Genomic DNA, 15,000 nt, shown 5'->3' on the forward strand with positions numbered 1-15,000 from the left:
CCCTTTTCATTTATTCATTTAGCAGACAATTATCCAAAGCAATTTCCAAAACGTGCAGAATACAAACCAAGCATACAGCCATTAAAGAGCTGTGTGTTGCATAAGGGTCACAGCTAAGTTCAGTATTAGGCCATTTACTGACAGAATGAAAACGCCTGAGCCGGTCTATTCATTGGACAGTCAGAGGAAACCGTACCTTGGCGGTCATAAACATGAGGTTGTTGAGGACCAGTGAGGTGGCCTGCAGGGAGCCCCAGCCTGTGCCTTTCAGCCTGTGGGTGAGGCCCATTTGGTCGGCCTGCTCCCTGGCCTCCTCCTCCGGCGTGCAGGGGCTGGAGGCGGGCGGGAGCAGGCCCGTGTCCACCAGCTCAATGTTATTCAGCCACGGCAGCAGGTAGGTCAGCATGATCTGTCTGCCGTTAGGGTGAGTGGTGGGAAACCTCTGGCTGACCTCTGTGTGTGTGTGTGTGTGTGTGTGTGTGCGTGTTTTCAGAGAGTGTGGAATGTGAAGGTGAGAATGTGTAGGAGGAAAAAAACAGAAGAAAAACAGCATTAGAGAGAGATAGAGAGAGAGACAGAGAGAGAGACAGAGAGAGAAGAGTTACATGACTGAGAGAAACACTGCAGCCAGACTAACCAGCTTCAGCCACAGACACACAGATGTGTATTTATACTGGGGTGGAGTACAGTTTGCACACAGCTGCAGACGGTTCTCACAGCACAGACGGAAAGACAGAGAGGTCTACAGGTCACAGACGGAAAAACAGAGAGGTCTACAGGTCAAGCAAAAACTCCTGCAGTTACAGGCTGAGGAATTCAGGCTCTGTCCTCTGGCACTGTTTACAGAGAGCGACAGTGTGAACTGTCACACACAGACCAGACCTGGGCCAAAACGCAGACATAGCGTTTACATTACATTCTCTATGCTCTTATATTCTTTCTTTATGTCCCTTTCCGCTGAAGTTATGAAGACCGGAACAGGACCAGATACACTGAAGCAACACCAAACAAGCATTTATCATGGTTTTCCCCTATGTGGTCAAATTAGCTTAGCTGTCATGAGAGCAAGGTCAAGACACCTAGAGTGTAGTGGGACACAGCCTCATCATTCGAATATTTCATCTCTGTCTTCACCCAGGTCTGACACACACACACACACACACAGACATATTCATACACACACATACACATACACACAGACATATTCACACACACACACACACACACACACACACACACACACACACACACACACGCTGTATTACCTGAGAAGAGAGGCAGTGTGAGTTCGGGGTACATGCAGGCGAGCTGGTTGGAAAGCTGAGACAGTGAGACACTGTACAGGGGGGGTAATGGCCCGTGAGTCCCGTACAAGATATTTCCTGATTTCTGCCCAACGATCCTCTTCGAATAAACAGACAGCTTGGTCTCTAGGACCTAATCCACACGCAAAAAAGGAAAGAAAAAGAAATCATTTATCAAACTAAAACTGTCTACGTTTCAGAAGATCACATTTGATTTGACATGTCTCTCCTGTTGTTTTTTTATTTTGTTTGTTCGTCTGTTTGTTTGTTTGTTTGTTTGTACCTGCATTAGCTGCATGGATATCTCATAAATTTCACGGCTTGTGTCAGAAGACTTGAAAAGCACCAAGTTTAGGAGGGTCACAATGTCACATGGGTAATTTCTGAAAATAAATAAACAGATATTTCACAACAACAAAAATAATAACAGCGACAGAGACAATAAATAATCCTAGATAAAAAAAAAAAATTCAGAGCATAAAAATAAACAAAACAAGTTAAAATAACAAAATAAATGAGTAAGAACTGCTTGTGAAATAAAGACAAGTGACAGAGTTGTGTGTAAAGGTGATAATGTTGATGAATTCCCGGTGCTGAGACTAGGGCAGTTCTCGTACCTGCTCCCACAGACGGTGGCGATAGCCTTGAAGCAGCCGGAGGCCAGCTGGTACGACCCAGTAAAACATCGGTCCACCGCCCAGTTGAACAGGTTCACCTGGTCAGCGTTCAGCTCCAAGAGCAAAATAACCACCTCACAGCCCAGTCTATGGACCTGGGTCATGTGACCACACAGGGCAGAGTGGGGAACAAAACAAAAACACAGCCAGTGCGTTAGCAACACAATATATACACACACTCACTGACACTAATGAAGCATCAGGTGAAAAGTCGGAGAGAAGCGGCCGGTAAAAAACCGACCGCGGATGGAGGAGAGGCTCGCCTTACCCGCAGGTCGGGACAGCCCAGAATGTTGTCCAGCCATTTGTAGAGGTAGCCGTCCGGAGACAGGCCCACGTTGTCAAAGACAGGACCACAGCACAGCACAGCCGACATGGCCTGAGGGAGAAAACAGTAAACGTGAAACAGTTTCAGGCACGCCGCTGCACGGACGTGGGGTAGACGGGTATGTATCTCTTTTTGTTTGTTTTTGTCCGATGTTTTATACGCCTTGCGTGAAGCACGTCGAACAGCCTTGTGTACGAAATGCGCTGTATAAATAAACTTGCCTTGCTTTGCCTATATGCTAAACTTGAATGACCAAGACTCCTCCGTGCACCTTTTGCCATTCACTGCGCTCCTAAATGCCACTAATATTATTCTACTGCATAGGAGAAAACCTCAACAATATCTCTGTTAGAAAAAAATCTCTGTTAGAAACTTTATTAGAAAAGGACATGAGGTAAAGGAGTCAGGTAAGAGTAGAGGTACAAGGGTGAGACCCACAATGCATCAGGATCAGGATCAGTATCAGGAGCTCAAACAAAGAAATCTGCCCACAAGGCTGATGTCTTTCTCACACACCTTACAGACTCAGTTAAAACATGACCTCAGTTATGCATGACCTCATCAGGCAAACAAAACCCTCCAAAAACACACACACACAGACACACAGACACGCACACACACACGCACGCACACACACACACACACACACACACACAGACACACAGACACAACAACACACACACACACACACACAGACACACAGACACACACACACACACAGACACACAAGAGAAACGCAATTCCGGGTGTTGCTGTGAACCTCGTGGCTGCAAGGGACTGAAACACACGGTGGAAAACGGAAAAGTCTGAGAGGCAAAGACAGGGAGGCGAGCAGGAAGGCATATCAGTCTATTGTGCACAAAATGTTATGCCTGGTTTGGAATTACATACTTTTCTTAAGAATGACCAGTATAGTCACAGAATGGGAAATGTACGCCTTTAAAACCATTCAAAACCATTAGATCATCTGGCACCATCTAACACAGTACACGTTTGGACGAGGAAAATGACAGAACTGGGGAATTTTTATTCCCCCCCCCCCCCCCCAACAACGTACACCCAGCCATTGTTCAGCCAATTACAGGTTATTTCCTTTTCAACCTGCAAATCTGGGGTATTTCCATTTGACTTCAGTGCAAGCCTCCTGACTCCGACATTACATTTAAAACCTCCCTCACAAAGGAGACGTTTTCCTTTTGATCAGAGCCTTCAGGTTTACTACGTTCTCTGCCGTCTTTATTTTTCCACACAAAGTCGCTGGCAAAAAACATAAGAGGCGTCTTTTAGATGAGTTTCACTCAAATGGATCCTCCTTTCTGCTTCATTTAGAATCTGTCCCTTTTAAGACTGTGCCCTGTGAGTCGGTGCACTGTACCATAAACCAACCAAACAAACAAACAAAAACAAAAAAACAAGAGGGAGAGATGCACAGAAATGAGTGGTTCCTATCTCTCCCTGGCCCAGAGATGAATAACGGGAAATATCGGTTTTTCACTGAGAAACGGTGAACAGTGAAAGGGGAGTGGGAAAAAGAGAGAAGGAGAGAGGTTTTAATGTATACCTTCAGGGCACAGTACTGGTAACGAGTGATCTGGTGGTTACGGTCGCTATAGCGATCCAGCGGGGTGAACATGACGCTGAATGGCCCCGCCCATTGGCTGAAGAGGATGAAGAGGTGATGCCTTAAGCTCTGCTGGGGAAAGAGGAACCGCCGGTGATGCACTAAAGACCAGACACAGAGAAAGAGAGAGAGAGAGAGAGAGAGAGAGAGAGAGAGAGAGAGAGTGAGAGAGACAGAGAGAGAGAGAGAGAGAGAGAGAGATAGAGAGAGAGAGTGAGAGAGACAGAGAGAGAGAGAGAGAGAGAGAGACAGAGAAGGAGAGAGAGAGAGTGAGAGAGAGAGAGAGAGAGAGACAGAGACAGAGACAGAGAAAGAGAGAGAGAGAGACAGAGAAGGAGAGAGAGAGAGAGAGAGAGAGAGAGAAAGAGAGAGAGTCAGTAACACATCCCAAAACCACCAGTGGTGCCCTGACGACCACACAAACAGACGCACGGTTGGTAACACATCCAGAGTTTTTCCCAGCCGAGGCCCGGATCGCTCTGTCTGACAGGATTACGCACACAGGAGGTGGAGAGGGCATGGTTTGCGTCCGTCGCATATTAATCAGCCTTCCAGCGATTCTATTTCTAGCCGTGCACCCTGGCATCTGCTGCATGACAGGACACATTCTTCCCCGTTCTTCTCTACTGAAGTCAGTACAATTCTAACAGGACTGAGTGTGTTGAAACAAATACCAAACATCACACAAATGCCTGACAGCGTCTCCCACACACATGTATCTTGTTAATTAAAGAGCAAGGCCGAAAGAATAAGGAAGAGAAGCACAGAGGAAAAGTGGGGCATGGCTCAATAATTCAGATACTTCAAATTCTTATATCTGATCCAGGTCAAGTGTGTCTATATGTGAAGAGTGATTGGTCAGCCAGAGAATACCGGGCTGTGTGTAAGAGACAGTCTTTATCACTACTGGGGACACACTGGAAAGAGCAAGGTTGGAAGAACAAAGAAATGAAAGGATAGTACTTCACTTGATGGGAATTGAAACAGTGGTCAGTCATTCTGCTATTTCAAATCCTTATATTTGATCTGTTTGACCCAGGACGAGTGAGGACAAGTGTGTCTATTATATTATGTGAACGGTGACAGGTCAGTCTGAGAAAACCGGCCTCTGTCCTTACCGGGGACACACTGGATGAGGTTGGCCACCATGCCGCTGAAGTGAGCGCGGATGTCCTTCAGGATCTCCAGCTCCTTGTCGTTCTCCGCCTCCAGGAGCATGCGGGTCAGATCCACGTATTCCAGAAACAGAGCTCCCATGGCCAGGGAGTCCCTCTCCAGTGCTCCGTTAGTGCTGAAGCACAAGCAACAGGAAGCACCTTTCACTTTTCCATCTCTATCATTCAGAGGGTCAAAGGTGAAGGTTTAACTGTGTGTGCATATAAAGGGACAGGGTCTTTGGCCCACCTGTCACTGATGACCCCGGCGTCGGCCAGCAGCTCGAAGATACGCAGCAACTGGAGTCTGAGGAGGTCTCTCCTCTCCCGCCGTTTTTTATTCTGCGCGCGCACACACACATACACACACACACACACACACACACACACACACACACACACACACACACACACACAAAACCAGAGGCTTTAGTTAATCATACACCTTCTACTGCAGTCTGACTCTTTAGTTCGCCCAGGGAGTTCGACAGAAACACGAAGGAATCGAGGAAAGGTTTACAAAGTTTATTCACTGTTCTTTCAAATCGTTCACTGAGGGCTAAAGGGTTTCCATGGAAACGGTACGCAATCAACACAATCTCACCTCGGGCCTTCGCTCCAGGGCTTCCTTCATCAGCGGGTGGAGTTCCTCCACCAGCTCCCTTTTACAGACAAAGACACAGAGCACCAATGAGGACCAGAGAGTGTCTACTGTGGCTTCCACTCAAGTCTCAAAATGACAGTTAAAGTGAATGAATCTTCACTCACTCTTACACTTACTTATATTTACATTTATTCCTTTAGCAGACACTTTTATCTAAAGTGACTTCCAAGACAGGCAGAATACAAATTAAGCGCGTCAAACCTCAAAGTGTTTGAGTAAGAAAAAAAAAATAATCTGAAATTAATCGACCATTTCAAGTAAAAATGGGTCGAGTTGAAAGACATACTTCATAATAAATGCCAGAGAGATGTATGTGAAGATGTCTGGGCTAGGAAATCATACCTCTATGGAAAAAAAATAGGTCCCTTTCAAAATGAAAACCTTTTACGCTGCAGTGAAATATTTTCTGCTAAAACGACATACCACACCTTTGATGTCAAAGCGAAATGTCTAAAGCTTAACATAGCGGAAACATCACTGCGGTATGGGAGCTATTCTGGTCATGGCAGGAATGTCAGAGGAGTATCCCTCCTCCTCACAACCTTTACAAGAACCTCATTTTTACCAGAATGTTCTTTAACTTTCTGACCCTTTCTCTAGTGCTCGTGAACTGAAGTGCACAGGTGTTGAATCTTTTGCGAGTATGATACACTGAGCTCCTGTCTGTGTTCTGTTGGGTTGCTGATCTTTCGAGACAGGAATTTACCTGAACACCAAAGAATTAGTGCAGCCAAAGCCCAGGACCAGAGACTCTGTGATCTCGATGCTTTCCGCTCTCATCAGAGGAACGAGCTGCTTCAAGAGCCAGGCCACTGAGGGAGTGCCAATCACCTGATATAACACACACAAAGATAAACACACACACACACACAGAAAGACAGACAGACACACACAAACACAAACGCACGCACATGCACACACAGAGTTAGTTTAACATACATGTAACACATACGTTATTGTCAGCTTGGTAGCATTCTGAAAGACACATTGAGCTTTGGTACCTTATTGTCGTAGGTGATGCTGCCGTCGGGGGTGGTGGCCATGATCTCAGGGGTGGAGGCTCGGAGGTGACCAGGGCTCATGATGCTGGGCTTGGCCACGCCCAGACACAGGATCAGATAGTTCCTCCAGAGACTGACGTAGCCGTCCACCGGCCCAGCTGTGCTGGTCTTTTTGGCATACACAGGGCTACTGCAGGGCACAAGCAAAAGACACAGGGAGTCAGAGAGTCTATACTGAGAGACAGAGAGAGTCAGAGTCTCTACTGAGAGAGACAGAGAATCAGAGAGTCTCTACTGAGTGACACAGAGAGTCAGAGAGTCTCTACTGAGAGACACAGGTTGTCACCGAGTCAGAGTCACTACTGAGAGACACAGAGAGTCAGAGAGTCTCTACTGAGAAACAAAGAGAGTCAAAGTGTCTCTACTGTGAGTCTCTACTGACAGGTAGGTTTCTAATGTGAGTCTGTGTTTCAGTGCGTGCAGTGTGGCGGGAACAGTCACTCACTTGGGGTCGACCAGAGGCATGAGGAGCTGCAGGCGTGTGAAGGCGTAGGGCCAGGCATAGCTGAGGGCAGTGGGGCAGTGCTTGGGTAAGTGCTCCTGTCGAAGGAAACTGTGTAGACACAGGACCCAGGGGTCTTTCACAGACTGAGCGAAGATCCAGACGTGAGAGGGACTCTTCACGTCGTAGTGGCTGTTTAACAGGCGGGCGTTCCACTCCACCAGCCACTGCAGGTCAACGTGATGATTCAGAGGCAGCGTGGCCTGGGGAAAAGACAGGGCATGATGAGCACATGCACACTTGCTCCGACAAACACACACTCACACACACACACACACACACACACACGTGCGCACGCACACACACACAGACACAGACACACACACAGACACACAAACACACACTCACACAGACTCACGCATACGCGCACACACACAGACACACACACTCATGCACTCGCACACTACTATGTAGGAGAGCAGGAGTACTTACTGAGTCAGACACAGCCAGGTGGACAAAGCTGTCCAGAACATTGGGACTCAACTGGTCCATCACCTCAATCATGGGCTTATCATCATCCTACAGGACAGAGAGTGACCAAGACATGAGCTTCACGCAAAACTACACACAACACGCCAAACATAAGCTATTACAAACAAGTGTCACACAGCTACAACTACACACAATACACTGAACGGGAACGAGTACAAAAAGCAGCTTTACTCAGCCAAAACTACAGACATCACGCCGATCACACACGAGTGGGCGGGCTCTTACCTCAGCCTGGCCAATGGCGCTGAAGAGACAGCGTATCTCGCGGAGCACGGCCACAGCCAGTTTACGCGTACTGGTCTGACAGGAACACAGTAACAACAGAGCCAGACCCTCCACCGCATGCAGCACAGTGCAATGAGGACTTCGCTCTGTGGGTAACCGAGGGCTAGGACCTCCATAGGCCATCTGGAACGCGCGCATACACACACACACACACACGCACCCATAAACAGCCACAGCCACACACCCACACACACACACCCCAACGCACCCGTACACACACACACACACACACACACACACACCCCAACGCACCCGTACACACACACACACACACACACACACACACACACACACACACACACACACCAACGCACCAATACACACACACACACACACACACACACACACACAGATGGGGTCAGGTCTAACAGTAATGCATGTAGTCAATACATAAGAATATTCTGAGACACACACGGTTCAGCGCTCTCACCATATGGTTTATGCAACTGTAAATTACACAACAACGGGGGAGTTAGACTTCATTCACAGTTATATAAAAACCAAACTGACTTTGGATCGAGACATGTCTTTCTATTTAAGAAGATACTGAGAGTCAGGACATCTTAATGAAGGCTGGGGAGGCGTTGTTCTTTGGATACATTGCCTTTCATTGGCTAAACATTCTGTCATTGAAACATTTCAGCATTTCAGCACGCTCTTATGAAATGCCACAGAGTGTTTAACGGACGTTACCTCTGCAGAGCGTTTGCCTGGCATCTGCAGCGCCAGCCTCCACTGCGTCAACAGCTGCAGGAGCAGTTTGACTGAGGAGTCCTGCAGCCCCTGGTGCGTGTCCTGCACCTCCCGCAGGAGGAAGTTAGTGTAGCCAAACAGTACGTCCTCCCGCCAGTCGTAGAAGTCGAGCAGGAGGCTTTGCAAGGAATTCTGGGCGATGAGACGCAGCTCGTCGTCCATGTGGACAGTGAGTCTGAGGGGGGAGGGGCAAAGCGGATGAGTGAGAGATGATTTGGTTTCACCAAAGAGTTTTTGTGTATAAGACATATTCAGTCGATTTATCAGTGGAAACAGACTGCTAGGCCTCCCAGCGCTTCCTTCATCAGATCTCAGGTCAGATTCCCAGCCTCAAAACCCAAGTCTCCTCACAGCTGCCTTAGTTCACCTCAGTGTAAAGGTATCTTTTAAATGACTTTATCCTCCAGAGAGCTTTCACCAAAGGAGCTTAAGTTAAACCAATCATATTAAATTAGTCAGAGCCTGTGGACAGATTACGGGGGGACATCTTGGCTGGCTGTAGGCTGGTCTGAGCTGAGAGGCATGGAGAGACTCTGCTTCAAAAAGTGTTCAAGGGAAAGGGGATTTTTATTCCCCCCGCAATAATGAGGGCAAGGCGTGTTCTCAGCGGGGAGGTGAATGAGCTATGGAGAGGTGAATGAACAGTAGGGAGGTGAATGAGCTATGGAGAGGTGAATGAACAGTAGGGAGGTGAATGAGCAGTAGGGAGGTGTATGAGCAGTAAGGAGGTGAATACGCAGTGGGGAAGAGAACGAACAGTAGGGAGGTGAATGAGCAGTAGGGAGGTGAACATGCAGTGGGGAGGTGAGTGAGCAGTGAGGAGGTGAATGAGCAGTAAGGAGGTGAATAAACAATAGGGAGGTGAGTGAGCAGTATTGATCCATAGGAGACACTGTGAGTGTGAGATTTATGTGAGGACGCGCACCTGGACAGCAGGTCAATGAGCTCTGGTTTAGACATGCCGTCCGGAAGGATCCGAGGGATCGCAGCGACGCACGTCCTGAACAGGTCGATTTTCGGCTTCCTCTCCCCTCTGTCAGTGAGAGAGAGAGAGAGAGAGAGAGAGAGAGAGAGAGAGAGAGAGAGACAGAAAGAAAGAACGTTTTTCTTGAGTGATTCACCAGCGAATGATGCTATAATGGTGCTGAATTAGGTCCCCACATTGTAATGTGTAGTGAGGACACATTTGTGAGGACAGGAGGAGAGAGGAGTGAAGACTACAGCGCTTACGTGATCATGTCCTCTGGCTCCTTATTCAGCATCTGTACGTTGGTGAGCATCATACAGCGGCCCACCTCTTTATCCAGGTGTCTCAGGATGTTATCAATGGCTTTCCTCACCTGGGAATAGTACAGGGCCATACCTACAGACACAGAGACACGCTGTCTAACTATGGCTTAGTGTATACACATACATATATACACACATGCACGTACGCACACACACACAGGTACACACGCAAGCACGCACGCACACACGCAGCACACACACATGCATTCTCTCTGTCTCTATGTCTCTCTCTCCCTTTCTTACATACAGACACCATATCTCTCATACATACACACACACACACACACACACCTATGAGTTTGGCCTCCTCCTCGGTGAGTGTTTTGCTAAGGTAGGTTTTCTTTTTCTTCAGGGTGTTTCCAGAGGGCAGCGTGGCCCCTGTGTTTGGCATGGGAGGCTCTCCGTCCTTCTGCTGCAGGCTGTCTGCTATGACCAGAAACGCTCGCAGGGCAATGTTCATCCTCTGTAACACACACACACACACACGGTTTAGGTGAGGCTGATTGTTTCATTGTGAAAGGAAAAGAGAAGAATTGCAGAACTCTCCTGAGTGCTGTTGAGATCTGTTCCTTGGTGATGCATCAAAACAAACAGACAAAGGAAATCTGTCACTACCATTCCCTTAAAATTCACATGCTTCCTGGACCCCGTGTTACAATACTAACAAAGTAAACACGTCTGACAACAAGCTCGGTTTGTGCAACACCAGAGGCTTGTGAAAGATGAACTTCCTGTTACATAAATACAGTATATCAAACATGCAACACGACTTGTTTGGAGATCCAACTTTACCTCTGGGTTAAGACTGAAAGCTTTGGCGGACTTGCCGACGCTCAGCAGGTCACAGATGATCTCTTTCATCGCGAAATCAAGTCTTTCCTGAATCCACACGGGAAAGAGTGAAAGAAAGAAAACGCTGCATAATTGTGCATAAAAAAACGCCAGCAATTAGGTTCCTCCACTAACTCTGTGTGTATGTGAGTGTGTGTGTGTGTGTGTGTATGTGTGTGTGTGTGTGTGTGTTTGTGTGTGTGCGTGGAACATAAAGTACAGGTTCTAAGAATTCTCAGGGGAGGGGACGGGGGGGGGCAGGGGAACATATGTGTCCTCAGAATGTAATAAGTCATGCCATTGCAGATGTGTATCTGTACGTATGTGCATGTACATGTGTGGATGTGTGTGTGTGTGTGTGTGTGTGTGTGTGTTGCCAGAGATTCAGAGGTGTCACACACCTGTGCGATAAACTGGATAATCTTGACGAAGATGTTGAGAGGCATGTCTCTGGGCACCACACTCCGCGAGCCCTTGGGGAACAGTGTGGATATGATGGACGTCAAACGACTGGAGGAAGAACCAGAGGAAGAGGAGGAAGAGGAGGAGAAAGAGGAAGAAGACAGAGAGATGAAAAACACTGTCAGAAATACAAAGAACATATGCGTATGTGCATGGCTGTGTGTGTGTGTGTATGTGTATGTGTGCGTGTGTATGTGTGTGTCTGTGTATGTGTGTGTGCTTGCCTGTGTGTGTATGTGTGTTTGTGTGTGTGTGTGTGTATGTATGTGTGTGTCTGTGTATGTCTGTGTGTATGTATGTGTGTTTGTGTGTGTGTGTGTGTGTGTGTGTATGCGTGCGTATGTGTGTGTGTATGTATGTGTGTTTGTGTGTGTGTGTGTCTGTGTATGTATGTGTGTGTCTGCGTATGTGTGTGTGTGTATAGTATCCGCTGTACCTCTGTGTTGCAGTGTTGCTCTCACACTTGATTCGGATCATGTAGACCCACAGAAGGCGGTACAGGGACTCCAGAGCCACCCTGGCCATTTTAGGATCTTTGTTCTGATAGGAGGAAATAAAACAACCCACAAATTACAACAGACCAGACAAGCACTTCATGCTGTTTTTAATGACCATCTATTGTTTGTATAAAAGATTAAAAAAAAAAAAAGAAAAAAAGTGGAGAGACAGGTTCTCAAATGACTATTAATTTCATCAGATCATTAACTGATTTAGTTATCACGAGGAAATGAGACAAACTAGTGAATGAATCCTCTGTGCCTTTGAAAAGGGCCACAGTTTTATGGATGTCCTGGCACCTCAGTCACACACACACACACACACACACACACACACACACACACACAGATTGGCTCGATAAAAAACTGGAGGTGTCGCGGTGACAGTTGGAACAAGTGCCTGTATCTGACAGACTGAGCATGTGACTGTCTGAAAAATGATTAAACTTGACTAAACGTCCCCCGCCTGAGGCCTGTCAGTCAACATTCCTGCTCCGCCCCCACATAGCATTCAGCACTGAGGCGCTTTAACCTCTCTCCCTCTCTCTCTCCCTCTCTCTCTCTCTCTCTCTCTCTCTCTCTCTCCCCCTCTCTCTCTGTTCTCCTCTGCAGGTGCTGAGCGGCCTGCCTAGAGTACAGAATGTTTGAGGAGGTAAGAAGTATTTTCGCCGAGCGTTCGGGCAGTACTGCCTGTCTCTCTCCCACACCGCTGACAAACATTCTCCTCATTCCTCAGTCGACCTCCCTGCCGTATCTCACACATTCTAACAAGCGATCTGCTGCTTTTTCCGCGGGAGCCCTGACTCTGTGTGAACTTGACACGGGGAAGGGTAAAAACATCCAAAAAAGCCCTGACAGCCATCTACACAGCTATGTACTCAATTTCCTAAAGAGCCCCGTACACGCAAACACGTTCATTTAGAGTTCTTTGAGGGTTATGTTTATGTAACCGGCACTGATGGAAGACAGCGTTCTGTGTTCTGCGGTCCTATCTCCTGATCTCACCTTGAGATTGGACAGGCAGTTGTTGAGGAAGACGTGCCATCTGTTGAGGAAGATCTGTTTCTGACTCACGCACAGCAGACAGGTCACCAGTGGGTACAGAGCCTAGAGAATGAGAGAGACATGAAACAGATCAGCACAGGCAGTGCATTCGCCAGAGGCCCTGGCCACTTACTCAGCTGTATATCCACGCTGCACTCTGATTGGTGCTTAGAGTACAGTTTTATGGGGTCTCCCTGGAGTCTCTGCGATCAGGCGTTCCCAGTCCAGTTCTCCGAGGCTTTAAACCGCGTCACGTCTCGATGCCGGCTAATTAGTGGCCATTTGACTGATCTAGGATCAGACTTGATTTGAATTTGAATTATGTGAATGACTGAGCCCTGTCACATTTGACTCTTACCTGACTCCTTTCATCTGTCTCCTTTTCTACTGGAATAATTGATAATCTAACAGGTGCTGAATGTGCTGAGGCCAAACAAGAGAAACATCACACGAATGCCTTACAGAATCATCACTGAAACAGACATTTTTCCTCTTCATTGACAGACTCAAGTCATAAGGAGAGAAAGCACTGAGGACAATTTAGAATGGGCCCAGTCATTCAGATACTTCACACGCTTATTTGACAGGTATGTGTCGTATTGTCCTTGCAGCTGGTTGAGTAGATTAAACAGAGCCTGAATTCAGGGACGAGCATCATAGACTTTCTGAGAATTTCTGAGGATGTGAAACTGGCAGGTTAAGACTGACATAACAGGAGAAGTTCAGTGCACGTACAAGTACAAGAACAGCTTTGGAATGCACTACATTTTCTTCAGAATTATCCCTGTCAAACCATATTTACTGTACGACTTGGCATCTCTCGGACAAATATTTAAAGATTTACAAGGAAGGCGCCAACGACCGATCAAGGTTAACAATTAGTGACATACAACCCGGGAGAGCCGCGTGTTTCTCCGGCTGCAATTACACGTTCACATGACAGCCAGTGTGGGTGTGACCCCGCACACAGTGGGTGAGACACGCTCTAAGAAACACAGTTAAACAAAACCTTTTTGTGTTTTCTGTTTTTTGTTTTTAACGGCTGTAGGATATTCGCAGACGCACAAAAGCCACAAACATCTTTACTATGAAGAACACAACAGGTGAGTGACAGACCAGAGAGTGCTTTTTCCTGGACGAGAGGTCTAATGTCGTGTCATATAAACTTTCCACAAAGTTCCTCAGACAGGGCACATTCACCTCGTTCTTCACAGTCTGCACAGAGAGAGAGAGAGAGAGAGAGAGAGAGAGAGAGAGGGACAGAGAGAGAGAGAGAGAGAGAGAGAGAGAGAGAGAGAGGGACAGAGAGAGAGAGAGAGAGAGAGAGAGAGAGAGGGACAGAGACAGGAGAGAGAGAGAGAGAGAGAGAGAGAGAGAGAGGGACAGAGAGAGAGAGAGAGGGACAGAGAGAGAGAGAGAGAGAGAGAGAGAGAGAGAGACAGAGAGAGAGAGAGAGAGAGAGAGAGAGGGACAGAGAGAGAGAGAGAGGGACAGAGAGAGAGAGAGAGACAGTCAATATCATTATATTTCAGCGTTGGAGAGGGAGGGAGGTTGATTCTGTAAATGACTGTCCAGATGAATACTCACAGCGGCCACAGGCACCAGGATCTCCACAAACAGTCCGGCCAGGGAGTGCTTAATGTCCTTGTCTTTCACTTCCAAAAAATACTGTGCGCACTCCTGCAAGACAGAGACAATATTTTTCACCACTCCAACACATGCATTCCTCATTCCTGATCACAACAGAACGAATGATAAGGGAGGAAATTAGGCAACGGTGATGACACAGCGACTCGGTCATCGCTTTAAACCCGAGATACGACGGTTTACTAACACGCTGCAAAGCAAAGCATTTAACCCTAAGAGGTGTGTGACCTCTGACATAAAAAAATGATAACTGTAAGTTGGTCTACAAATGAGGGTTAGCAAAGAGAAGAAATGGAAACCAGAGTGTCTCTGACTGTATGCATGGGTCATGGGTGAGTGTGTGTGTGTGTGTGTGTGTGTGTGTGTGTGTGTGCATGTATGGATGAGT

At 47.3% G+C, this 15,000-nt stretch overlaps 1 protein-coding gene across 1 annotated transcript in view; it reads right to left on the reverse strand.

The window, feature by feature from the left end:
- fryb (furry homolog b (Drosophila)) overlaps window positions 1-15,000 on the reverse strand; it is a 58,534-nt gene that overhangs the window by 22,397 nt on the left and 21,137 nt on the right. Inside the window, exons 9-32 of the mRNA XM_030792245.1 lie at window positions 14,553-14,645; window positions 14,082-14,180; window positions 12,927-13,028; window positions 11,861-11,964; window positions 11,364-11,472; window positions 10,924-11,010; window positions 10,423-10,594; window positions 10,072-10,204; window positions 9,767-9,874; window positions 8,758-9,016; window positions 8,029-8,211; window positions 7,744-7,830; window positions 7,255-7,514; window positions 6,750-6,939; window positions 6,455-6,579; window positions 5,689-5,746; window positions 5,335-5,426; window positions 5,049-5,221; window positions 3,871-4,031; window positions 2,250-2,360; window positions 1,922-2,076; window positions 1,588-1,687; window positions 1,266-1,437; window positions 197-453 (exon numbers count right to left, since the gene is read on the reverse strand). Coding sequence (XP_030648105.1) covers window positions 197-453; window positions 1,266-1,437; window positions 1,588-1,687; window positions 1,922-2,076; window positions 2,250-2,360; window positions 3,871-4,031; window positions 5,049-5,221; window positions 5,335-5,426; window positions 5,689-5,746; window positions 6,455-6,579; window positions 6,750-6,939; window positions 7,255-7,514; window positions 7,744-7,830; window positions 8,029-8,211; window positions 8,758-9,016; window positions 9,767-9,874; window positions 10,072-10,204; window positions 10,423-10,594; window positions 10,924-11,010; window positions 11,364-11,472; window positions 11,861-11,964; window positions 12,927-13,028; window positions 14,082-14,180; window positions 14,553-14,645 — 3,390 coding nt within the window. The remainder of the gene's footprint in view (window positions 1-196; window positions 454-1,265; window positions 1,438-1,587; window positions 1,688-1,921; window positions 2,077-2,249; window positions 2,361-3,870; window positions 4,032-5,048; window positions 5,222-5,334; window positions 5,427-5,688; window positions 5,747-6,454; window positions 6,580-6,749; window positions 6,940-7,254; window positions 7,515-7,743; window positions 7,831-8,028; window positions 8,212-8,757; window positions 9,017-9,766; window positions 9,875-10,071; window positions 10,205-10,422; window positions 10,595-10,923; window positions 11,011-11,363; window positions 11,473-11,860; window positions 11,965-12,926; window positions 13,029-14,081; window positions 14,181-14,552; window positions 14,646-15,000) is intronic.

This window comes from Chanos chanos, chromosome 15, assembly GCF_902362185.1.
Source record: "Chanos chanos chromosome 15, fChaCha1.1, whole genome shotgun sequence".
In the NCBI taxonomy this organism is placed as follows: Eukaryota; Metazoa; Chordata; class Actinopteri; order Gonorynchiformes; family Chanidae; genus Chanos; species Chanos chanos.